The sequence below is a fragment of the Theropithecus gelada genome, chromosome 1, assembly GCF_003255815.1.
Source record: "Theropithecus gelada isolate Dixy chromosome 1, Tgel_1.0, whole genome shotgun sequence".
Lineage (NCBI taxonomy): Eukaryota > Metazoa > Chordata > Mammalia > Primates > Cercopithecidae > Theropithecus > Theropithecus gelada.
The window spans coordinates 95,024,536-95,051,911 of NC_037668.1; the positions used below are offsets into that span (position 1 = coordinate 95,024,536).

General features: G+C 39.5%; 1 protein-coding gene across 1 annotated transcript in view; it reads left to right on the plus strand.

Annotated features, from left to right (window-relative positions):
• Positions 1-571: 571 nt before the first annotated feature.
• IL23R (interleukin 23 receptor) overlaps positions 572-27,376 on the plus strand; it is an 87,564-nt gene continuing 60,759 nt past the window's right edge. The window contains exons 1-4 of the mRNA XM_025402421.1: positions 572-713; positions 2,264-2,361; positions 3,470-3,766; positions 11,007-11,130. Coding sequence (XP_025258206.1) covers positions 2,292-2,361; positions 3,470-3,766; positions 11,007-11,130 — 491 coding nt within the window. The 5' untranslated portion in view covers positions 572-713; positions 2,264-2,291. The remainder of the gene's footprint in view (positions 714-2,263; positions 2,362-3,469; positions 3,767-11,006; positions 11,131-27,376) is intronic.

The following is a 27,376-nucleotide window of genomic DNA, read 5'->3' on the forward strand; positions in this document are numbered from 1 at the left end:
TGGTCAAAGGGTATAAACTTGCAGTTATAAGATGAATAAGTTCAGGAGATCTAATATACAGTATAGTGATCATAGTTAACAATACTGAATTATACAGCATACTTGAAATTTGCTTAAATGTTCTCTCTGCAAAATAAAGAGTAACTAAATAGGATGAGAGATGTGTTAACTAACCTGATTGTATAATAATTGCACAAAATATGTGTGTATCAAATCATCACGTTGTTTACCATCAAATTGTAGAATTTTATTCATCAATTATACTTCAGGAAAGCTGGAAAACTAAAAAAAGAAACAGGTGTATAATTAATAACAATGCTGGTTGTAAATTAAAACTAAGCGCCATATTTTTGGTGTCAAAATGTTTGACATTTTTAAGAAAACATGTATAAGTGTTCTGCCTCTTGGATGAGACAATTTTAAATTAAGCTGTAAAAAAAAAAAAAAGTACTGACAAAACAGTTCACTTTCAGTAATCTGGGTTTTCCCAAGTAGTTACACGAGAGCCAGTCATTTCGAATTGGACAGTTTGAGTGCCTCTTCAAGAGTCTGAAATGTAGGTCAGGGCTCTGCTGACATTTCCATTGACCTCAGAGCTGAAAATCTAAAGTGATCACTGACAGTCAGGCAGTGAGGAAAGAAGACATGACACAGCCAACAAGGGTGGCAGCCTGGCTCTGAAGTGGAATTATGTCCTTCAAACAGGTTGAAAGGTAAATAGGCAGCGATCATTCAAATACTTAAAGACAGATATATTTCCTTTTGAAAATACATGGGACAAGTTGTTTTCTCTTGCAAGTTTTCATGATATTCCATGCAGTGGTTACTGATGAAGAGGGAATCTATAATATTATATGGCATCACATCACTTTAAATAATAATTATTGTATATTTCCATCAGTTAACTTCTAACTAGGAACATTTTTAGGGCTTCTGCTTCTTCTATGAAGAGAAGAATTACAATTGCTAACAAATTATGAAAGGGATCCTTATATTTCTGAGCCGGGGGACCCCAGTTTTTTTTAATGTTACTAGATATTTTATGCGATTTGATGAGCTGTGCATTGCATTCTCTTGTTTTACAGAAAAAGCTCAGGTTTTATTAAACAGATAAAATAACTGAATAATGTTGATTGTTGAGTAAATGAGTTAATTAATGTAACTGATTAATTGAATAATGTAACTCTAGTTGTCAACACAACGGTATTATTAGGAATTTCTATAATGTGTTCCTTTCGAGTTCTCTACCGATGAAAGCTTTTTTCCTCTTTTTTGGGGGGTGGGGGGACAAGGTCTCACTCTGTTGCCCAGGCCAGAGTGTAATGGTGTGATCATGGTTCATTGCAACCTTCACCTCCTGGGTAGCTGGGATGACAGTCACATGCCACCATGCTGGGCTAATTTTTAAATTTTTAGTAGGGACGGGGTTTCACCATGTTGCCCAGCCTGATCTCGAACTCCTGGGCTCAAGCAATCCACTGACCTCTGCCTCCCAAAGTGCTGGGATTACAGGCATGAACCACGACGCCTCCCCAGATGAAAGGCTTTTTACAGTCTAACTGGTGATGGCACATATTGCTTAATCTCACTTCACTTTTCTTCATTTTGAATCCATTTTCTGTGGGAATTCTGAAATTTTTGGCTCTTCCCAGGTTTAGCTCATCAAAGACTAGTATTTCTGGAGTGTGATAAGTACATAACTTTGGCAGGCAGAAGAATTCATCACCAGAAGTTAGCTCAGCCCAGGCACGGTGGTTCATGCCTGTAATCCTAGCACTTTGGGAGGCTGAGTTGGGAGGACCGCTTGAGCCCAGGAGTTTGAGGTTATAGTGAGCTATGATAATGCCACTGCACTCCAGCCTGGGCTACAGAGCCCAGCCCTTGTCTCTAAAAAAGTTTAAAACATAAAATAAATACAGAAGTTAACTCAGAGGAGGAGGTTTCTGATGAGAAAGGCTAGATTAGGAGGAATTGTAATGAATCAAATGCCCTACTGAGTTAATTCATAGTCACTTTTGAAGAGTATAAAATTCCATTTGTTTGCTTTACTTCTCCATCTCTTGTTATATCTCCTAAATATACCAGTAACATTTCTTTGCTCTGTTTCCTTTCTTCCTTCCTTCCTCCCTCCCTCCCTTCCTTCTTCCTTCCTTCCTAATAAAAGGTTCCCATCAAATACAATAACTCTTAGGGAAAAATGTAATGCTTTTTATTATTTTACTAAAATACTACAATTTAAACATTTTTCATATTTTTTTTCCAGAGGATAACGTCTTTTCCTGCTTCCAGACATGAATCAGGTCACTATTCAATGGGATGCTGTAATAGCCCTTTACATACTCTTCAGTTGGTGTCATGGAGGTATGGTGTATTGTGTATCTACTGCTGTCTTTCATTCAACACATGGAATATTGAGTGATTATTATTTTCATAGTGTTATGTTAGAATCTCTGAAGAATACAAATATTTTTAGACTGGAAAAAATGTGTGCATAAAAATTACACAGAATGAAATAGAAATGGCCCAATCATCCAAATGCAGGATTTCTTTCTCAAATTTCCCTTCTGGACAGCCCTCTTACATGTGAATATTTCCACAAAGGAGCTTATTAGTTTGAGTTGGCATTTTCTATCTTCAAACTATTATAACTGTTATATAATAACCTGTCAAACATTTGAATGTAATTCTATTTCACAAACCACTTATTGATAGTTACTATGTGCCTAGCACATAGTAACTGTGTGGGCCATTGGCAAGAGTATGGTGTTATTCATTATATTCAAACTTTACTGAAACAAGTAGGCTTTATCTAAAAAAGAACAAAAGATTGGTTGAGTAGCTAGAGAATGGGGTTCAGATTCTACAGTGCCCAGTATTATTTCTAATCTTACCTTTGAAAAATACTGTAGCTTCATAATCTCTCAGTTCTCTAAAGTAGGAGAGCTAATTATATTTGCTCTTTAGACACTTAGAGAAGCTTCCAAGCTAACTCTAGTCTTGTGCCATGGTGCTGAACATCAACAAAAGCGTAACAGAGGCTGGACAAGGTGGCTAATGCCTGTAATCCCAGCACTTTGGGAGGCCGAGGTGGGTGGATCACCTGAGGTCAGGAATTTGAGATCAGTGTGACCAACATGGTGAAACCCCATATTAGCGGGGCGTGGTGGTGCTCACTTATAATCCCAGCTACTCAAGAGGCGGAGGCAGGAGTGTCACTTGAACCTGGAAAGTGGATGTTTCAGTGAGCCGGCATTGCGACACTGCACCCCAGCCTGGGTGACAGAGCAGGACTGTCTCAAAAAAAAAAAAAGCCTAACAGACTAGTTTATGAAAGATACATCTAGTCCTAAAACAGTTTTCAATGGAATCATTTAATTAATAGAAATAATAAATTTAAAATGCAATAGTATGTTCTTCTGAATCTCTTAATGTTTTACATGTAATTTATTATTTTTCCATTTATTTCTAGGAATTACAAATATAAACTGCTCTGGCCACATTTGGGTAGAACCAGCCACAATTTTTAAGATGGGTATGAATATCTCTATATATTGCCAAGCAGCAATTAAGAACTGCCAACCAAGGCAACTTCATTTTTATAAAAATGGCATCAAAGAAAGATTTGAAATCACAAGGATTAATAAAACAACAGCTCGGCTTTGGTATAAAAACTTTCTGGAACCACACGCTTCTATGTACTGCACTGCTGAATGTCCCAATCATTTTCAAGAGACACTGATATGTGGAAAAGACATTTCTTCTGGATGTAAGTGTTGGGGCACATTCAAAATGCAAACAAAAGCTAGTCTAACAATTACCTGGTCATTACCACACTAGTCTAAAAATAGGGACAAAATGATATAGTTCAGTTTTTAGATTAGTTTCATACAGGAGCTGCAAACTCAAATGTCTCCAGGGCCAGATCGGTGAACTATATGAATTGTAGAAGCTGATAGGAGCTATGCAGAGAAGAAAGTACACAGGTGGTCTCCTGGGGGGAGCCACTGCCCAGATCCAGTAATCACAGGGGCCCAGTATTCCTACATCTTTTGGCTCTTCAAAGGAAGGCAGAAATATAAAATTTTAATGTGTACTCTCTAAATTTTAAAATGTTGCCAATACATTCAAAAAACATTTTTTCACCTCTACCCTGAGTGAACACTGCATATGTGAGGGCCAGCACGCTTAGATTTAAAATGTTGCTTTTTTAATCTTCTTGTTTTATTTTTCTTTTTTTTTTTTTTTTTTTTTTTTTTTTTTTGTGAGATGGAGTCTCGCTCTGTCGCCCAGGCTGGAGTGCAGTGGCCGGATCTCAGCTCACTGCAAGCTCCGCCTCCCGGGTTCCCGCCATTCTCCTGCCTCAGCCTCCCGAGTAGCTGGGACTACAGGCGCCCACAACCGCGCCCGGCTAATTTTTTTGTATTTTTAGTAGAGACGAGGTTTCACCGTGGTCTCGATCTCCTGACCTTGTGATCCGCCCGCCTCGGCCTCCCAAAGTGCTGGGATTACAGGCGTGAGCCACCGCCTAAACTAATATAATTAACCTTGAAGCAGATCCCATTGAGAAATTTTGAGGCCAAGGTTTAGGGGGAGTTGCAAAACTAGTTTTGTGCTCCCACTGTACTCCTAGGTTTGCGACCTTGGGCAAGTTGCTTAAGCCTCAATTCCTCGCCTGTAAAAGGAGGCTAATTTTACAGGCTGTGTTATGCACCTGATTTCAATAATTTATTTGGAAGCATATGATAAAATTTAAAGTACATCAGTACCCAAATCCTTAAAAATACATCCTTTTGATAAAACATAGGGAGAGTCTTCTACAATCCTCTGTTCCTAATCTCACTATTCCAATTTACAATCACTGTGTTTGTTACTGTAACTATTAATTTTTCTTCTTAAAACCCACCTTGAAGGGAATAATTATTAATTTATTTAAAAGCTTAGTCAAGTTAATCTTAAAAATATATGCTAAATTCAATCTGTGCTCTGAGTGTCCTGGAAGTGTTTAAATCACTATAGTGATATGGGCTGGCTTGTATATTTATATACCTAGTTTTGGTTCTACTATTATGAAGGGGGTAAATCAATAAGTTCGGCACTGTTTTAACTCAGATATTCATTCTCTATGGCACTTGAACCCATTTTCAGTAAAAAAAATAAAAGAGTTTGTGTCTTTGCCATGTTCCCTTCCTCCATACTTTTGAGACTCAAACCTCAGTTCTTGCTTCTTCTTCACGTTTACAACTTAGCTGGGGGCAGACCCATATCACCACTACCACCTGACCCCATTGTGGCTGCTTGGAAAGTAAGAGGCTTCCTTGCTCTATAATGAAGTCATTGTCCTGCTTAACTCTGAGCAGCTGATCTTGCATGCTTTTCAAGAGAAGGAACTATAGAAAGTTGTAGAGGTGAGTTGAGGAAGGAAAGTCATAGGTTTTGGAGTCAAAGAATAAACCTACCTTAAACTAATGCCTTAAAGCTGCTAAACTTGCCCTAAATTGTGGAAATTAAACCACAGGCAGACATCTTATCTGATGTATGAAATCTCCTTAGCTTGTCCACATCCTCAGGAAACATAACCAAACCTCAATGCTTAAATACTTTACTATTTATCCTTTGGGGGTGGGAGTGGGGTACAGAGACCATACAATTTCTTTGGAGGGCAAATAAGCAACTTTCACAGTTACAGGAAAAGGTTAGTTATTAATTTAAGCCAGAGGGAAAAAAGGAAGCAAAATAAACATTGTCTCTGTTAAAAAACAAAATTTCAGCAAATTTAGTTTTTAGATCTGATAGGTTTTTGTTTGTGATTCATGAATCGGCAGCATCTCATTCTATAAAGTTAATCTGAGTATCCTGGAGGTGTTTAAGTTACTATAGTGATATGGACTGGCTCGTATAATTATGTACTTAGTTTTGGTTCTACTATTTGGTTCTACTATTAGAACAGATGGTTTTTGTAAGGTAGGAACAAGAAATGACATTTTTATAAAACCTACCAGATTGGTTAACATTGTTACTTCGGGTTATTTTCCTTGTATGATTAAAGCGGAGGGGGTTTCCTTATCATCCCCACTCAGGTTGACTGGGCTCTTTCTACGTGGTTGCTTTGAATTTTCTGTTTTCAGGAAAAACTAGTCTGTGGGAGTTTTACCTGCTTCCTTAAAGTTTCAGCTTGATTATATGTCACTTAACAGGAGTGACTTCGTTTTGATTTGGTATGTGGGGGCCTAGTGCAGGAGCTCAGTCCAAAACAATGGCCTCCTATACATTTTCTTTAACACCACCTTCCGTGTGTTGCAGTTTGTATCACTGATTACTCCCAAGAGCCCTCTCAGTGTTGGCTGAGGGGCCTCTGTCCCCAAACCTAACACCAGGCAATGTAGAAGGTAAGAGAATGGACTTTGTTCCTCTTCCAGGACAGTCTAATAGAAATACATTCTCTGCTGATGGCTGCTTAGAAAGAACATCACTCTTTCCACTTATTTAACTTGTGAGTTGTAACTCCTTACATAGGCCTCTGGTTATGAGTATAAAAATGTAACTGCCAGGTGAGAATTTACTCAAACCCCTGGATTCAAGCTGAATGTCTTCTTGAGCTCTACATTCTTAGCAAACAAAACTTCCTATTTAAGTAGGTCAAAAAAAGGTTTTTGAGGGTTTTGCGGCATTCTAGAAATCACATTGCTTTCACTGGACAACTTTGATCACAGGATATTTGTCATGTGAGATTTACTATGTCAACTTATCATCATTGCTTTGAACAAAATGAGTATATGTATTTTTTTAGACTAGAGACAAATTGTAAAAGACAAGATAAATGAGTCATTGCTTTCCTTGAAAAGCTATCCAAATATATTTTAAAGTGCTGTGCTTTAATGTATAATTTGTGAAATATAAACCATATTATCACAATTTCCATTTTTAGCCACAATCCTAAAAACTTCTTAGATTCTTATCTGAGATTAAATGCACACATATTATGGGAAATTTGTTCTAATCAGACCATACCAATCATCGGATAAAATACAAGATGTCTTTATTCATTTAAAAATATCAAATTAAGCTGTGCACAAATAGTCACGTTTCCACTTAATCATTTGTTTAAAATTTTAAGTATCTTTGACTTTTTAAATTTTAACTTTCTTTGGCCTTCATTTACAATGATGAAAGCACATTTGTTATCCAATAAAAGCCTCTGAATATTTGTTTCTAGCATTGCCATTAAGTATGATTACAGAACAATTAGGCTGGCCTGTGCCCTGCTTGAGTAAGAAATTGTAGAGTGATCTTTGCCAGAAGCATTGCATCTCTCTCCACTTTAATCCTTCTCGTTATTATCTTAATTGAGACAATCAATTCATGGAATAAACTTTATTGAGTGGTTACTATGCACCAAAAATGTGTTAAATGCTAGAAGTACAAAGAAGAGGAAATCACAGGCTGCTTTCAAGAAGCTCTCGGTAGAAAAGGATCCTTGGCTAGACTCTGAATTAACAAAAAACCTGGCCTGTGATTCCTGAGTATCCCAATAATAGGGGAAGGGTGGGATTGGCAGGAAAGAACAAAAACATAAGCCCCCTTTTGTACACCTCAGGGTGTTCTCTAGTATCTAGTTGTATAGCCAGGTTTTGTTCTTGGATATTGAATAACCTGGCAATGAGGCCTAACAACAACTTGATGTTATTTTCATAACCATACTCACAGGCCCATCTTAAATTGCTTCATATTAACAAATACTTATTTGCGTGTGTGTGTGTATAGTCATCTTTTTGATCTTTCGCAAAGTTAATTAACTACCAGACATTTGTAACCCCAAGAATTCACTTCACGTAGGATGCTGTGGTGTAACACAGCCCAAACGATCTGATGGCCAAATCAATGACACTCTCTATCTGAAACCAGAGGGAAAAATAACTTCAGCACCAATCATTGTAATCAATGAGGGATCACAACTGAATCTCCAAAATGATTTAAATTTATGTTTCCACACCTACTTCATTTAAGGCTCAATTAAAACAAAGATTTATTTTACCCTACTTGGAACCCAGTTACCATTGTAACTCAATGCTACAAGTCACCAAAACGTTGTAAAGTACTTTTTAGTGTGTTCTTACTGTTTGAAAATAGCTTTTTTGAAAAGGATATTAGACCTTCGATATATGAAAAGAGTTTTTTAAATTGTAAAATCAAATTGCATTCAATATAGAGAGTTTTTAAAATGTAGACCAGCAAAAAAGAAATACCTATCATTCCCATAATCCTATAACTTTACTAGTAGCCATAATCCCTCTTTAATAATTTGGAATATGTCTTTGAAATTTCAGACCCTCTGTTTCTCAATCTCTCGCTTAAATGAAACCACTAATTGAACCATTTTGCAACCTGCTTTTTTCACTTTGCCATATGATCATTACTTCATTAAATATACTTTTAATTCCTTCCAAAGGCCAAGTACTTAAATTGTCTTCTACAACATTGCTTTTGGATGTGTTTAGGACTGGATTGTAGTTTGTTTAACCTTATTTTGGAAAATTGAGCTTGTTTACAATTTTTTCATTGTTATGAACAATACTTTAAGGGCACATCCTTTAAGCCAAATATTTTATATATCTATGAACATTTCATTAAGGATGCATTCTTAGATGTATAATTGCTGAGTTGCAAAATATTACACCTGCTTTTACAGATTGTGGTATGTAAAGTGCTCTCTATAAAGGCTGTACCAACTTGTACTTCCACCAGAAGCATGTTAGAGGACTTCCATGAGTCCACTCCAACACTGTGTACTGTCATTTTTCAAAATCTTTGCTAATTTGATAGGTTTAAAGACATCTAGTACTGCCTTGATTTGCAGTGAGAATAAAATTTTTAATATATTTGTTTATTATTTTACAAGCAAAATTTTTGGTAAGCAATTTGCAGGTGAAGTGAAAGCAATATGTACTTAAGATAAATCTTTGGATGGAACTTCAGATGCCTAAATGTCTGTATTTTTATTCTTTATGAGCCTCTATCCTTCCACTTGTCTTGTCATTCTCTGAGCAGTCAAGTGTCCCAGCAGTATTTCACATGTAGGGATGAACTAAGAGAGCCACACCTGAAAAGTGAATATTTAATAAACACTCAATATTTCTACATTTTAAAAAATCTTAATCTTATTCACTATTGAATGATATAACTGAAAATTTTGGGTGTCATTCGATAGTTGTTGGAGTTTCATAGGCGTTAGAGGCCCTAAAAAGTCAATGTCATCAGAACGCTCTCATCTTTTCCTGTCTGCTAGGTATTGTTTTCCCCTGTGTTGGCTTCGTTCTTACATAGACTAAAGACTGTGAAAAAGCCTGTTTCACAATGACAGCAAGATGGCCACCAGCAACTTACAGCTCACATGCTACTCAGAGATAGCAGTTTCAGGAGCACAGAGTGTGCTTCTTTCACAATGGTTTAGAAAAAGTGCCTTGGAGAATTCTGATTGGTTCATTATGAGTCATATGTTCATTCCCAAGGGAAATTCTCGTATTAGTCAGCCTACCTCAAAGGCACACTTCTGTGGAGAGCTTCTTGATTGACAGGCCTTGGGGTTGGGGTGGGGGTGAGATTGGAGTGAGGGGCTGGAGGGGATGTCAGTTCTCAAGAGGGAAAGATGCTAGCCAACGAAAAATAAAAATGTTCCCCATAATATGGCCACCTGGAGAAAGAGCTGGGCAGGAATAGGGGTGGGATGAGTTGAGTGGAGTGACGGGAAAAGAGCCTTGAAATAGAATTGTGTGAATACCAAACTTTCAAAAAACCTTGTTGTGGTGGTGGTAAAATACATAACATAAAATGTACCATTTTTACCATGGTTAAGTATACAGTTCAGTGGCACTAAGTACATTTACACTGTTGTACAACCATCACCACCATTTATCTCCAGAACCCTCTTATTGCAAGCTGAAACTCTGTATCCTTTAAACAAATATCCACTTCCTTCTCCTCCAAGCCACAGCAACTGCCATTCTACTTTCTACGAGCTTGACTATTCCGGATACCTTGTGGAAGGGGAATCGTGCAATATTTGTCCTTTAGGGTCTGGCTTACTTCGCTTAATATAATGTCTTCAAGTTTCATTTACATTGTAGCATGTATTAAAGTTTCCTTCTTTTTTAAGGCTGAATAATATTTTATTGCATGTATGAACACTAAACTTTTAAAATGAGTAGTGGAAAATGTGCAAGAGAAGAAGATAGTCTGCCAGAGTAGTAGAAGAAAACTACAAAGAACCCATTTGCAAGAGCCAAAAGCAAAGAGGTTTCTTTTCTTGTCTTGTTTTTGAGACAAGTTCTCACTGTGTCACCCAATCTGGAGTGCAGTGTGTTGATCATAGCTTATTGCAGCCTCAAACTCCTAAGCTCCAGGGATCCCTCCAGTCTGAGCCCCCCAGTTAGCTGAGACTACTGGGTGAGCCACCACACGCACGTTTAAAACAGAGAGCTTTCAAGGAGGGAGTGAGCAAAATATGAAATGCTGCAGAGATTTTCTGTGGACTTTTATTTTAATTACAAAATAGATGAAAAGGAACAAATAGCCTTCTTCCTTATAAAAAATTTTCAGTGACAAATGACAAGAGATGGGGTCTGTTGAAGAGAAAGTCATCGAAGACCTTAGCAACAATGGTGTAATTGTGGAAGCTGAATCCTGATTGTTTTGGGTTCAAAAGCATATGGGAAATGAAGAATAATAGGCTCTTTAAAAGTGTTTAGCTGTTAAGAAAAAGAGAAAGATATAGGAGTAGCTGGGGGAGACTGAATTTAGGATAATATAGTCAAGTATAAGAAGAAGAGGAATGGATACTTGATGGTAAAGTGGGTTGCAAGGTAAGGTAGTAGGGATGGAATGAGGAGCAGGGAGGTGCTGAGTGCTAATTGACCTGATTTTCAAATAAAATTGTCAGTTTCTCAACTGACTACTTTATAGAGAACTTCATATTTCTTATGGCAGCTCCTAAGTGATATGTTTTGTTGCAGATCCGCCAGATGTTCCTGATGAGGTAACCTGTGTCATTTATGAATATTCAGGCAACATGACTTGCACCTGGAATGCTGGGAAGCTCACCTACGTAGACACAAAATACGTGGTGCATGTGAAGAGGTAGGTCCCTTCCTCACGGCTTCATATAAGCGGTTCCACCCTGGTTCAGCCAGAGCTCTGCCTCCACCAGAGATCCAAGAAATCAGCCTCAAACATTAAATATGTACCCTGATTTATCCCTAATTTCCTACTTATGATCAGTGAACCTACCAATGCCCTTTTCGGGCCATTAATATTTTCACTGTGGCAGGAAAGTATTCTATGATCTTTCAACCCTTTTTATTCATTTGTAGGTAATTGGTAGCAGGGGCCTAATGGTGGTACAGCCCAGCACAGTTTTAAATCATTGCTAGGATGGGCACAGTGGCTCACACCTGTAATCCCAACACTTTGGGAGGCCGAGGTGGGCGAATAACCTGAGGTCAAGAGTTTGAGACCAGCCTGGCCAACGTGGTGAAACCTGGTTTCTACTAAAAATACAAAAATTAGCCTGGCATTGTGGCGGGCACCTGTAATTCCAGCTGCTTGGGAGGCTGAGGCAGGAGAATAGCTTGAACCTGGGAGGCAGAAGTTGCAGTGAGCCAAGACTGCGCCACTGCACTCCAGCCTGGGTGACAGAACAAGACTCCATCTCAAAAAATAAAATAAAATAAAATAAAATATTGCTTAAATATCTGCTCTATTCTTCTTCTAGGGTTTCAACAACTTAATTTCCCCGAATTGCTATGATTTTTAATCTTTAAATGGGCCTAAAAATAAAACCTAAATACACAAGTTTGTTCTAATTCATTATGTGGAATTTGGCTTTTAAAGTGTGTATAATCATGCCACATTACCACTAAATTCATGGAAGCTATTAATTGTTAATACTGACCCTCAAATCTTAAATTTAGTGTCTGTATAGCTGATCAACTTTCCTGTTTGTCTCATACTAAGGAGGTTTTCAGGACAAAGGATTTTCAGTTTTAAAACCTGGAAAGTTGTGGGCAAACTAGGACAAGTTGCTTACCTTATTCGTGTTTCTTGTTTTGTTTAGTTTATTAAAAAATAAAATTCCAGGCCAGGCATAATAGCTCATGCCTGTAATCCCAGCACTTTGGGAGATTGAGGCTGGTGGATCACCTGAAGTCAGGAGTTTGAGACCAGCCTGGCCAACATGGCGAAACTCCATCTCTACTAAAAATACAAAAATTAGCTGGGCATGGTGGTAGGTGCCTGTAATCCCAGTTACTCAGGAGGCTGAGGCAGGGAGAATTGATTGAACCCAGGAGGCAGAGGTTGCAGTGAGCTGAGATCATGCCACTGCACTCCAGCCTGGGCAAAAGAGCGAGACTCTGTCTCAAAAATAGTAATAAATAAAATAAAATAATTTAAAATGCCGGCTGGGCGCGGTGGCTCATGCCTGTAATCCCAGCACTTTGGGAGGCTGAGGCGGGTGGATCACCTGAGATCAGGAATTCAAGACCAGCCTGACTAACATGGTGAAACACTGTCTCTGCTAAAAATGCAAAAATTAGCTGGGTGTGGTGGCACACACTTGTAATCCCAGCTACTCGGGAGGCTGAGACAGGAGAATCGCTTGAACCCGGGAGGTGGAGTTTGCAGTGACCCTAGATCGCACCATTGCACTCCAGCCTGGGCAACAAGAGGGAAACTCCATCTCAAAATAAAATAAAATAAAATAAAATAAAATGCCTTCTGTGGTGTTTTCGAAGTACACTTTTTTTTCTGTCAGTAATTCTTTTTTTTTTTTTTTGGAGACGGAGTCTCGCTCTGTCGCCCAGGCTGGAGTGCAGTGGCCGAATCTCAACTCACTGCAAGCTCCGCCTCTCCGGTTTACGCCATTCTCCTGCCTCAGCCTGCCGAGTAGCTGGGACTACAGTCGCCCGCTGCCTCGCCCGGCTAGTTTTTTTTTTTTTTTTTTTTTTTTTTTGTATTTTTTAGTAGAGACGGGGTTTCACCGTGTTAGCCAGGATGGTCTCGATCTCCTGACCTCGTGATCCGCCCGTCTCGGCCTCCCAAAGTGCTGGGATTACAGGCTTGAGCCACCGCGCCCGGCCTCTGTCAGTAATTCTTAAACATTTCACAAACTATGTTTTAAAGCATTTATTGGACCCTTACTGTTTGCCAAGCACTGGGCCAAGAGCTTTATAAATGCTGCCTAATTTAATACCTGTACAACCATGTGAAGCACTGGGATCCTACAAATGCTTGTGTCCTCCTAAAATTCATATGTTGAAACCAACCCCCAATGCAAGAGTAACAGGAGTTGGGGCCTTTGAAGTGAGATTAGGTCATGAGGGTGAAGCCCTCATGGATGGAATTATTGCCCTTCCATAAGAGGCCTGAAAGAGAGCTTCTTTGCCCTTCTACCCTGTGAGGACACAGCCAGAAGGTGCTATCTATAAAGCAGAGAGTGAGCCCTTACCAGACACTGAATCTGCTGATGCCTTCATCTTGGACTTCCAAGCCTCCAGAACTGTAAACAATAAATTTCTGTTGTTTATAAATTACCTAGTCTAAGGTATTTGTATAGCAGCTGAAAGAGACTAAGACAGATGCATGCAATTATTTTTCCCATTTGTATAGACAAGGGAACTGAGACTTAGTGAGGTCAGGTATGTATCCAGGACCACACAGTTGCAGAGAAGGAGAGGTGGAATTTGAACATAGGTTGCCTGACTGTCTTCTTAACTTATTTTCTGCCAAAGGCATGTGGAGGTCTAGATCGTGGGGCATCTTTAAAATATTCTGTTCAGTTCTCATCATTATGGAAGGGAATAACCTTCTTTTTAAAAAAGTAATCTTTTTATTTATTTATAGGGTGTTTGTTTTCTGTTTGTTTTGTTTTTGTTTTTGTTTTTTGAATCAGGGTCTCTGTCATCCAAGCTGGAGTGCAGTGGCACAATCTTAGCTCACTGTAACCTCTGCCTCCTGGGTTCAAGCAATTCTCCCAGTCACCAAACCTGGTCTGTATTGAAGAGAATAACCTAATCTTGCTCTCTCTCTCTCCACCTGTTGGATACTCAGAATAATTTTGATTAAGTGAAACGTAAAAAGAAATACCTCTTCATTCAAGAAAGTGCATGTAGAAACTAGACAGATTTAATGAACACATTACTAGACCTGGAGTTACCAGCTGCATGCCATGGGCAAGAGGCATACACCTTTCATTCTGAACAGGAGTTAAACGGAGGCATATTCCAGTACCAAAGAGATGATGAAAACTCTGATATCAGGGATGAGTAGAGTTGATGGATGAGATGCAATATACTAAGTACTGTGCTCTGTACTTCACGTGCATGACATCTTCAATTCTCAATCTTGTGAGGGAACGATTGTTATTGTTCCCGTCTTACAGATGGCTTGAGGAGCTCACATTACCTCTCCAAAGTCACTTGACTAAGAAGTAAAGGAGCAGGGATTTTCACGGGGATCTCTCTGGCTAAACCATTGGAGACTAAACCTCTACCCCTTGCCTGTAGGGTAAAGTAGAAAAGCCACGAGAGCGAGACAACTAGAGTCTCATTGCTAAGTCAACTTTAGGGATTTGAAGGTGAGGGCAGTATGGCAGCAACCTTTGCACTTCAAGCTCACAGAAAAACCACGCAGTGCCAGACTGACAGAGAGCCTAGTGTCTTGAGGATATTCACTATCTCCCCGAACCTGGAAGGATCTCCTGAACTGCTGATCCTGGTTGTTTGGTTAATTCATTCTTCGTTTGTTTTTAATATAACACTTTATTAAGTATAGTTCATCTACCATACAATTCTCCTTATTTAAAGTATATCATTCCTTGAGTTTTAGCACCCATCACTACAATCAATATTGAACATTTTCATCATGCCCCAAAAAATCACATCCACCCATCACTACAATCAATATTGGACATTTTCATCATGCCAAAAAAAAGCACATCCATTAGCAGTCACTTCCTATTTCCCCTCAATCTTCCCAGTCCATGGCAACCACTATCTGCTTTCTGTCTCTGTGGATTTGCCTACAATGGACACGTCATATAAAAGGAATCATATAATATGTGGTCTTTTGTGACTGGCTTCTTTCATTTAGCATAATGTTTTCAAGGTTATCTATGGTGTGACATGTATCAGTACTTTATTCCTTTCTTTCTTTTTTTTTTTTTTTTTTTTTGAGATGAAGTCTTACTCTGTCGCCTAGGCTGGAGTGCAGTGGTGCGATCTCGGCTCACTACAACCTCTGCCTCCCGGGTTCAAGTGATTCTCCTGTCTCAGCCTCCTGAGTAGCTGGGATTACAGGTGCACACAACCACTCCCGACTAATTTTTTTTGTATTTTAGTACAGATGGGATTTCACCATGTTGCCCAGACTGGTATGGAACTCCTGAGCTCAGGCAACCCTCCCGCCTTGGCCTCCCTTAAGTGCTAGGATTACAGGCGTGAGCCACCGCGCCTGGCCCTTTATTCCTTTTTTAAATAATGTTCTATTATTTGGAACACATTTTATTTATTTATTCCTTGGTTGATGAACTTTTTGGTTGTTTCCACTTTTCAGCTATTATGAATTACGCTTCTATTAATATTTGTGTACAAGTTTTGTGTAGACATATTTTTATTTCTCTTGGGCATATATTTAGGAATAGAATTCCTGGGTCTCTTGGTAACTCTGTGTTTAATCTTTTGTTCAACTGCCATAATGTTTTCCAAAGCAGTCACACATTTTACATTCCCACCAACAGTGTATAAGGGTTCCAGTATTTCCACATTCTTGTCAACTTTTGTTTTTATCTTGGTTATTGCCATCCTAGTGGGTGCGGGCTAATTCTTTCAAGCCTGACTTACCTGCCTTCTGAGGTTCCTGATAGTAAAACTGCATTGCAAATTCCGGATAGATGAACCACAATTTGAAAAAATATATTTGTTTGATACAATTTTAAACTTGCTAACCCCCACCTAATTTCCTATTTAGTATCATATAAATATTTTCTGAATATTTTATAAAACTATGTATTAAATATTTCTTTTAAAATCCTTTAATATGTTCAAAATTATATATGTTTAAATTTATTTACACATGACGTTTGAGGAACACATTCACGTTATAAAGTAAGGAATATTTGTAGTAGTTATGAGTACTAAGATTGTTCTCAGTACTCAAAAAGTCACTCTGAAAATACTAAGAATAAGTTTACTAAAGAGAATGCTTTCAGAAATATTCATTGCAAAAAGCATGAACTTTAGAGTTTTAGATTTAATTTCCAGTTCTGAAACTTATCAGTCAGGTGTCTTTTATGATACAAATATCAGAAAACTCAAGTGCAGGCCAGGCGCAGTGGCGCTCACTTGTAATCCTAGCACTTTGGGAGGCTGAGGCAGATGGATCACTTGAGGTCAAGAGTTCAAGACCAGCCTGGCCAATATGGTGAAACCCCAACTCTACTAAAAATACAAAATTTAGCAGAGCATGGTGGCATATGCCTGTAATCCCAGCTACTCAGGAGGCTAAGGCAGGAGAATCGCTTGAACCTGGGAGGTGAAGGTTGCAGTGAGCCAAGTTCATGCCATTGCACTCTAGCCTGGGCTACAGAGTGAGACTCCATCTCAAAACAAACAAAAAGAAACAAAAACAAAAACACTACTCAAGTCCAGTCACTTAAATAGACATGGCCTTGTTTATATCAGGTCACAATTACATGTAATAACAGGTGGCATGATGATTCAGCAATACCCCAGGGATCTAGGCTCTTTTCCTCTTTCTACTCTGCGATATGCAGCGTGTTGACCTTAATCTTCAGATGCTGTATCTCCAGGCTTCTCATCCAAGTTCCAGGCAGGAAAAGTGGTAAAGAGCAAAGGAGTTCCTCCTGTGGACTTCCACCTACATTGAGTTGACCACAACGGTGTCACATGTCTACTCTGTCTGGATGGGAACCTGGCAGAAGGGCATTGTAAATGGAGTTTGGTACCGTCATCCAACAGTATTAGCCATAGTTGCTAGCTGTGTAATCTTAGAAAAGTTATTTAGCCTCGCTGAGCCTCAGCCTCCTGTGAAATGAAGATAATTAATACCACAAAGCTTATAAAAAAGCAAATTATAGGAAGTGACTTGCATATAGGAAACGCTTACAATTAAGTACAACACAAAATAGTGTCTTAGTCCATTCAGGTGACTATAACAAAATACCTAGACTGGGTAATTTGTAAACAACAGAAATTTATTGCTCACAGTTCTGGAGGCTAGGAAGTCCCAGATCAAGTGTCAACAGATTTTGAGGGTCTGTTCCTCTTAGATGGTGACTTCTATATGTTCTCACATAGTAGAAGGGGCCAGGCAGCTCCCTTCAACCTCTTTTATAGGGGCATTAAATTGATTCATGAAGGTAGAGCCCTCATGACTTACCCACTTTCTAAAGGCCCTACCTCTTAGTACTATTACATTGGGGTTTAAGTTTCAACATGCAAATTTTGAGGGTACACTAATATTCAGACTATAGCAAAGGATATTATAATATTATGGCCCAAGGGAAACCTGACTGATTTGATTGAGGGAAATATTAATGTAAAGCCATAAAAATTATTATTTATAGGATATTATAGATAATTTTATTCATATATTTTTAAGTAATACAATAATTTTGGAAAAATCTAGAAAGAGATGTTGCATGTGCTCTAATAAGAAAGACTTATCTTTTATATGTCAATAGTACATTTATTCATTCAAACTAGAATGTAGGCTTAATGTGGGCAAGGATTTTTGTTTGATTTGTTCATTGCTGTATTGATTGAGCCTAGAATGGGGCCTGACACATAGTAAATGCTCAATAAATATTTGTTGAGTAATTATTCTTGTTGATAACTAGAAATAGACATTTCCTGCATCTCCCTCTCATTGTCTAGTTAAGTAATAATATAAGGTCATATATATTTTAAGAATTATTTCTCCCACCTTCTTTCTTAAAATCCAACAATAAACTATAGCCAAACTCTGATAAACCTAACCAAGTTCTGAATTGATGGAGGCCAGATTAATGGGATTTTATTACATTTTAAAGAGGACATAAAAGATATAAAAGGTTAGCATAAAAAGGACGTTCTCCTCTAGTAAAGTCAAAGGACTAGCTTCCATAAATATAGACAGGTCAGAAAAGGAAACAAACACCTATTTATCTAATGATTAATTACAAACAAACTAATGAGTTGAAAAAAATTAGAGAAGAGGGCTGGGCGCAGTGGCTCATGCCTGTAATCCCAGCACTTTGGGAGGCTGAGGTAGGTGGATCACTTGAGCTCAGGAGTTTGAGACCAGCCTGGGCAACATGGTGAAAAATACAAAAAATACAAAACTTTCTACAAAAAGATAAAAAATTAGCCAGGTGTGGTGGTGGGTGCCTGGAGTCCAAACTACTTGAGAGGATGGCTTGAATCCAGGAGGCAGAGGTTGCAGTGAGCCACTGTACTCCAGCCTGGTTGGCTTAGCCAGACCCTGTCTCAAAAAACAAACAAACAAAAAAAGAGACAGAGAGAGAGAAAGAAAGAGAAAGAAAGAGAGAAAGAGAGAAAGAGGAAAGAAAGAAAGAAAGAAAGAAAGAAAGAAAGAAAGAAAGAAAGAANAGGAAAGAAAGAAAGAAAGAAAGAAAGAAAGAAAGAAAGAAAGAAAGAAAGAAAGAAAGAGAGAGAGAAAGAGAGAGAGAGAGAAAGAAAGAAAGAAAGAAGGAAAGAAAGAAAGAAAGAAAGAAAGGAAGGAAGGAAGGAAGGAAGGAAGGAAGGAAGGGAGGGAGGGAGGGAAAGAAAGAAAGAAAGAAAGAGAGAGAGAGAGAGAAAGAAAGAAGAGAGAAAAGAAAAGAACAAGTCAATTTCTCTAACTGCCAAAAAATCTTTCCCTCCAGGAGAAAGCTGACTTATAATGAATGTTGTGGTTGAGGTAGTATTAGGTTTAAAGGAGCTCTTCTAAATGTTCAGTTATTAGGGTATTTTCCACGTTGGCAACTAGGTAGAGATCAGCATGTGCAAGGTTTCACTTCTAGCTCATGTGGTTCAGTTTTCCAGTAAAATCATATGTACAGAGAAGCTTTTTACCTGAGACCACCTACTCGTTTCTCCAGTTGCAGAAAGGCAGTGTTTCCCCTATGGCAACATAGGTACCATCAGGGGCCTCCTCGTGTTGGGGTGAAATTGTGAAGTAGAATTTTGTCTGTTTTGCTTCATCTTCCCAGCACCTTTGTGGTGGCATGGCCAGACAGAGCCTCGTAGCTGTTCACATATTTTCTTTTACCTCCTGTATTTTGCTGTTTCAAAGGGTAATGATAGGAAAAAAAATTAAAAATAACCTGTGCTAATAACCATCTCCCTACTGTAGTCCCACTATCTTCAGCAATTTCGTGTAAATATATTTTTTCTTTATCTTGGAAACACTGGTAATGTCTGTCTCAGTGCATTCTACTCCATAAATATTTGTTGAATAAAAATCCGTGAATGATAGCCCTGCATTCTGTCCCATTCAAGTCATCTTAGCAAATATTTATTTAGCATTTGATGGTTTCCTGGAATTGTGTTAAACTCTAGATATTAAAAAAAAAAAAAAGACATCATCTCTGTGCATGACAAGCTCATAAACAGTTTAGAATAACACCAATTTTGGGATTTTTCAGGCACCATGGAAGACCAATAAGGCAAATATTTTTAGATGTGATATCATTTTAGAGTCCTTAAATTCAGCGGCCTCCTCTGTCGATTCATAAGGCCTGTTTGTTTTTGCCACATCTTCTTCTCTACATGCGTATTTTTAATAACCAGAAAGAGTTCTTAGGTGTGATTCCAAATATTATTTTTAAGGCTATGTTAGGTTTCAGTAATTCCTTTAGGACTCAAAATGCAGTTTATATTTTAGAATTCATTTCCTCACTGATTGTGAGCCCAGAGAGCTAATTGCGGCTGGAGACAAACACAACCTTGCTGACTGATACTGCTTTATATTCATGACCACTAACCTCAGCTGGGCTGGGAGAGCCACACAGTAGTCCTACTACATTTCACTAGCCAAGTCACTGTCTTGCTAAGCCAGGTCATTACTTCATTACTTTTTCTCTCATCTCTCCTCTCCAGTATCTTCCCTTCCTCATTCTCTATTGAAGGCCTGCTTCCTATTTTCCTGAGAAAACAGAAGCAATGAGAAATACCACAGCCTCCCCCATTGACTAATGTGTTGACATCTGTACCCGTATGCTTGATCTTTCCTGCTATTGCTATGGATGAATTACCATTGCCCTAAGGTCAACTCTCCTTTAGGGTACTAGATCGTATCCTGCCTGCCTACTGGAGGACACTGCTCCAAAACTTTCCTCTCTTCCTTCTGCATTGTCATTGTCTCTGTCTTTACTGGATCATTCCCATCAGCTTTTAAGCATGCTGTAGCCTTTGCCCTTTTGAAAAATATAACCCTCCCTTGGTCCCTGTCCTCTACCACCCAATTTCTGTTTTTTTTTTAACGAAAAAATTCAAAAGAGTTTTCTGTACTGTCTGTCTCTATCTTCCCTCTTCTCTCTTTTATCCAGTTTAGTCATGTTTTGTGTCCTTACCACTCCACTGAAACAGCTCCTATCAGAGTCACTGATGATTTCCCCATTGCCAGATTGGATGGTTTAGTCTCAGTCTTTATCTTTCTTATCAGAAACATTTACTCTCCTAGCATTTAATGTAGTTCTTCACTTCCTTCTTTCGGCTTCCAGGACAGGACTCCCTTTTGCTGCTCCTCCCACCTTCCAGGAAGCTTTATCTCAGTCTCTTTTGCTGATTCCTCTTCATTTCAGATAAATTCATAGTGACCCAGAGGTCTATATTTTGTCAGCCTAAAAAAAGACACTAGGGAAAATTATCTCCAAATATGTTACATTTACCTGAGAATATAAATAAGGATTATAATACAGAATGCATGACATGGCAAGGCAGCAGTGCATTTGGTGAGGGAAAGGATAAAGGGAACCTTTTATTACCAAAAAGGGATATCTGTGAGCTGTTTAGAAACAGAGTTCATTGGTTGCAGAGGCTCAAAGCCAGAGTGATTGTCAGTTAATTAGTGGAGATATTTTACTGGGTAAGCGGTCTTCCAAAAACGTCTTATCTGGATTACTGCAGTCCTAAAGAATGTCTAGTGATAAACCTTATCAAAGCAGGGGATGAATGAAAGGTTTTTAGAAAGTCCTTGGAAACAGTTCTTATCTTAGACATGTAAGCATGGGCCTCCTCTCCTTCAGGCCTTTCCTGCCCTATTTTGTCTGGGTCTGATAAAAGTGATTTCATCCTGGTATGTGCAACTTTCACACCTCAGACCTCTTATTATCTCTATCTACAGTCATTTCCTAAAGGATAGCCTTCAAATTTATGGTGTAAAACTCCCCAATGTATATCTCTGTCTGAATATCTCCACCAAATACAGCTGCTGTGTTTCTAACCTGTCATTCAAGGTATCTTGAAGTTAACATTTTCAAAACCAAACACCCAGTTTTCCTCTCCCCAGACTTGCATTTCCCATTTCAGTAAATGGCAACTCTATCGTTTGCATTATTCAGGTCAAAATCAGGTATGTCCTCCTGGATTCCTCTCTATTATGCCCGTCATCTAATTGATCAACAAAACCTTCTGGCTCTATCTTGTAAAATGACCTCACCACCTACACTGAAATCCAAGTCACATCATCGCTCACTTGGGAGTACAAGAACTTTCTAACTGGTCAACTCGCTTCCTCCAGAATCGCTTACTCATAAGTTTTCACAGTAATCCTTTTCACATGCACCTCAGGCCATGTCACCCTTCTGCTCAGAACCTCCCATTTCACTCAGAGATCAAAGCCAGAGCCCCTCAAGGACTCTTTGTGACCTTACAAGTCTTCTAAACTTTCCCCTCTTCCAGAACTCTCTGATTTCATCTTTAATCCCTTTCCTAGTAAAACCTCACTGACCTCTTTGCTGCTCTTTGAACAGGCCAAGCAATGTCCTACCTCAGGGCCTTTGCACGTTACCCAGAATGCTCTTCCTCCAGAGAGCCGCAGGGTTCTTTATTGCCCTAATGTCACCCTCTCAGATAAGACTTCCCTCATCTCTCTAAAAAACAAAAACCAAAAAACCCGCCCTTACTCTCAGAACTGCCTAACCTTTCTACTCCACTTTATTTTTCTTCTGAACATTTCTCACCATACATAGATCAGATTCTATATTTATTTGTTTCCACCAAAATGTGTGCTCCATGACAGTTGGGACTTTATTTGTTTTGTTCATTGTAGCCCCGATATCTAAAAATATACTTGTAATATAGTCAATATTAAGTAAATATTTATTGAATGAGTGATTAAATGAATGAAAGACACTATTTACCATTATCAAGATAAATCTGTAATGTTTATTGAAAATCTGTAAATTACAACTACATCTAGGTGCTCAGGGAACATCAGAAAAATATGCATTATACTAACTCCCTTCAACAAATCATCTGTCATGTATTAGCCCATGAAAAAAAGAAATAGAAATAAGATATTTAAAAACTTTGTAATATACAGTTCTGTAAACGAGGAAAAACCGAAGTGTTTTTCTCCTTTCTACTCTCAACAGCACTTCTGACACCAGATGTGGGAAGATTTTCCCCACACACCAATCATTTCTCCTGCAGACATCAGCTAGATGTCCTCTAATTTAATTCAATTCTGACTCTATCTACCTGGAGGTAGCATCAGATCCCACAGGCTAAAGGCTTAGTCCCACAAGAGTCAACCCTATCTTAAATGCCAATCACAAGCCCTGGGTCATGACCTGTGCATTTGACCAACTGGCTAAAAATCGGGATTTCCACGATACACTCCTCAGGTTTGATTAACTTGCTAGAGTGTTTCATAGAACTCAGGAAAACACTTTACTTATATTTATCAATTTATTATAAAGGATATTACAAAGGCTACAGATGAACAGCCAGATGCAAGAGATGCATGGGGCAAGGCATGCGGGCACGCCACCCTGCAGGCATCCTCATGTGTTCAGATATCTGGAAGCTCCCTGAACCCAGTCCTTTTGGGTTCTTATGGAGGTTTCATTACATAAGCATGACTTATCAGATCATTGGCCACTGGTGATCTACTCAACATTCAGCTCTTCTCTCTTCCGAGGATATGGGGGTGGGTGAAAGGGTGAGGGGGTTGGGGGGACTGAAAGTTTCAATCTTCTCGTCACATTGTTGGTTCCCCTGGCAACCAGCCCCTACCCTGAGCCTCTCCAGGAGCCCCCAGCCATCAGTCATCTCATTAGCACTTTGGAGATTCCAAGGGTTTTAGGAGCTGTGTGCTGGGAACCAGACAGAGACCAAATATATATTTCTTATTATGTCACAATATCACAAGTTCTATATAAAAATAACCCTAAGGTGTAATTAGTCATTATTATCGGATTCTTCAATTAAAACAGTGCTTTGTGGTCTAGGTGCTAATATGGGGTAGACTTTAAGAGCAGAATTAAATTACTTAGTAACTATGGTTACTGTCAGTTTGAAAATACATTTCCATTTTGACTTGTGGTCTCAGTATGTGTGGTAAAAGAATTAGCCACAAACCAATGAAGAACATACAATGTGGTTTTCTCTAACTGGAAAATATTCAAAGATGTCCTACTTACTACTTACACAGAGTTGCCATTTCCTTGTTTTCACATTTGAATTCTGACTTAGCATGAGGTTAACATACCTTATAACAAGTTCTCTGTTAAGGTATTTATATTTCATCTTATTTCAGAAAGAATGTAAAGTAACTATGTAAACGTCTTGATTTAATGGCATAAGTTAACTTAAGATACAGTGATACAACAGAAATTTCACTGATAAGAAATATAGCAATTTTAAAAGTTTCATTTGTATTCTTTAGAATGTGTCAAAGTCACATATCATAAATATCTTTTTTTTTTTAAAAAAAAAAAGGAGACATAGTCTCACTCTGTCATCCAGACTGGAGTGCAGTGGTGCAATGTCAGCCCACTATAGCCTCCATCTCCTGGGCTCAAGCAATCCTCAGCCTCCTGAATAGCTGGGAGGACGGGTACCTGCCACCGTGCCTGACTAATTTTTGTATTTTCAGTAGAGACAGGGTTTCACCACATTGGCCAGGCTGGTCTCAAACTCCTGACCTCAAGTGATCTGCCCGCCTCGGCCCCCCAGAGTGCTAGGGTTACAGGTGTGAGCCACCACGCCTGGCCTCAGCCAGTATCTCTTCATTCAGAATAATTGTTGTTTAATGAGTTCTTCATTATGTGGGAAGCCATCTACTCTGTTTCTTATTTCATTTACTCATGATAGCAACAACATTACTCCTATACTGAGGATGAGTAACCTGAACTGTATACACCTTCAGTAACTTGCTCTAAGTCTTACAGCTTATCAAGGGGCAGAGCTGGGATTTGAAGGTAGGTCTGTCTCTAAAACCCAACCCCTGTGATTTTAGTTGCCATGACATATCCTTCTAGTCCTCTCATGGTGTTCATAGTGATCTCACGCTGGTATGAGGAAAGGGGCAACACAGAAAAAATACACTGGAACTGAAAAACCTGAGCTGAACAGGAGGAGTTGCTCCTTAGCCCTCCAATGACTATCAGCCTTAGAGAGATTCCTTGACCACTTGTGGAGGTTGTCTTGTTCTGGTAGTAGCAATAAGTTTATATAAATTATATAAAATATAGAATTTCTATAGTACTTAGACATGTGCTTACTACTTGGTATTAATAGCATAAGGCTGGTTCCTTTTTTCTGTGTCTCAGCAAGCGTGTTTCTTGGATTCCAAAAGACGTAAGTGGCTGGCAGGTTTAATCCTGGTGGGATATTTTGGGGCTGGAAAAATTTAGGAGCTGCTGAAAAGATATATGGTAGTAACAGGACTGGGTGGAGCCGCAGGGAGGGACAGTGATTTTTAAGCTCCATCGTCTGCACAAATCCAGTCAAGGCTGTCCCTGAGAGAGAGGACTGTTGATGGTATTATATTTAAAAAATCAGGTTAGAGTCTGCCTCAACGGCACAGACACTATAATTGGAGCAGGACAAAGAAGATGGCAGAAAGGAGGATAGCATGCCTTTGACAACAATGAAGATACTGGCAAGAAGTGCTGATTTGCATGGAAAGATAATTTAGTTGTCAATTTTCTATAGTTCTGTTTCCAGTCAGACATCCAAATGAAGCTCCCAGTGAGGGCACAGGTATGTGGGAGACACACATGTGAAATCGCAGTTGAAGCTGGGAAGAGAGTGAGCCCAGAAAAAAGGGGTCACGGAAAAGGCAAGCGCCAGGACTGACCTTCAATGTGAGTGGACTTAGAGAAACCCAGATGGAAGACTGGAGGGGCACATGTCACTAAGCAGGTGTGCGAGAGGGAGGCCCTCTAACCCAGAAAACAGACTTTGGGTAGCAAGGGAAGTAAGAATTATAACCAATCAAGAGGGATAAATGCTTAAATGAGGATTCAGAGGACTTCACCTTGCAAAGGACACCATTTTAAAAGAGCCATTTCAAGGAAAAGTAAAGGCAAACATCACAATAAAAGGACTAAAGACCAAATGGGAATAAGTTGAATACAGTTACCAAGGAGGCAGAAAATCTGAGAAACTTAAGAACATGAAATAATGGAGTAGGTAGTTCAAAGGGCTCAAGAAATGGGAACTGAGGAAAGTCTAGTGAAAACACTTCCATGTCACAAATGAATCTGATTACAGATTACGTTGTGTTTTGGAGTCTGAGGGGGGCCTATTTGTCTCTGCAGAAGCATGAGTGAACGAGGAGTGGGACAAGAGGTTAGGAGATTTGAGGACACTCCTGTGTTAGTCCATTCTTGACTTGCTATAAAGAAATATCTAGATCAGGTGTGGTGGCTCACACCTGTAATCCCTGAACTTTGGGAGGCCAAGGCAAGAGGATCACTTGAGCTCAGAGCTCGAGACCAGCCTGGGCAATGTGGCAAAACCCTGTCTCTACAAAAAATTAGCTGAGAGTGGTGGTGTGTGCCTGTAGTCCCAGCCACTCAAGAGGCTGAGGTGGGAGGATCTCCCGAGCCTGGGAGGTTGAGGCTGCATTGAGCTGTGGCCACACCATTGCACTCCAGCCTGGGTGACAGAGTGTGACCAAGGAAGGAAGGAAGGAAAGAAGGAAGGAAGGAAGGAAGGAAGGAAGGAAGGAAGGAAGGAAGGAAGGAAGGAAGGAAGGAAGGAAGGAAGGAAGGGAGAGAGAGAGAGGAAGGAAGGAAGGAAGGAAGGAAGGAAGGAAGGAAGGAAGGAAGGAAGGAAGGAAGGAAGGAAGGAAGGAAGGAAGGGAGGGAAGAGAAAAGAGAAGGGAAGGGAAGGGAAGGGAAGGGAAGGGAAGCGAAGAAAAATACCTGAGGCTTGGTAATTTATGAAGAAAATAATTTTATTTCAGCTCACGGTTCTGCAGGCTGTACAGGAAGATGGTGAACAAGACAGAGGGAGGGGGGAAGTGCCACACTCTCTAAAATAACCAGATCTGCCTGAACTCAGAGCGAGAACTCCCTCATTACTGCCAGGAGGGCAGCGAGCCATTCATGAAGGGTCTGCCCCCCAGGCCTCACCGCCAACACTGGTGATTACATTTCAACATGAGATTTGGAGAGGATAAGGGTGGAAACAATATCAAATCTCTTTGCAGAAATCAGAGGAGCAAAGAAACATTCTCCAGCACTCCTTTCACCGCTGCCTCCAACTCTCGTCCACTAAAAACACCGTGTAATTATTTGGGGGTGGACATTTAAAAACAGAGACTCAAAGTTTCTGTCCACAGTCAATGAATACAATTTGAAATTTTGGCATTAACATATATCATTTGAAATTCTACCATATTGGGCTTCTTGGAGATTCTCATTCAATTATAAAAACTTAGATAAATATGCTTGGAAATGATACTTAATAGCCCTCTCTATTCCCCTGTTCTAAACTAGATCTTTCTTCTTTATCTTTTCCATCCTCTTCCACAGTGCATGACTCCCTTTCCCCTCATCAAACCCGTCATTAGGTCCAGTCAGTTCTACACTCAAAATCCTTCATGGGCTGGGCGAGGTGGCTTATGCCTGTAATCCCAGCACTTTGGGAGGCCAAGGCGGGCAGATTGCTTGAGATCAGGAGTTAGAGACTAGCCTGGGTATCATGGGAAAACCCCATCTCTACAAAATACAAAACTTATTTGGGCATAGTAGTACATGCCTGTGGTCCCAGCTACTCAGGAGGCTGGGGTGGGAGGATCGCTTGAGCCCAGGAGGTCAAGGTTGCAGTGAGCCACGATGGCCCCACTGCACGCCAGCCTGGGTGAC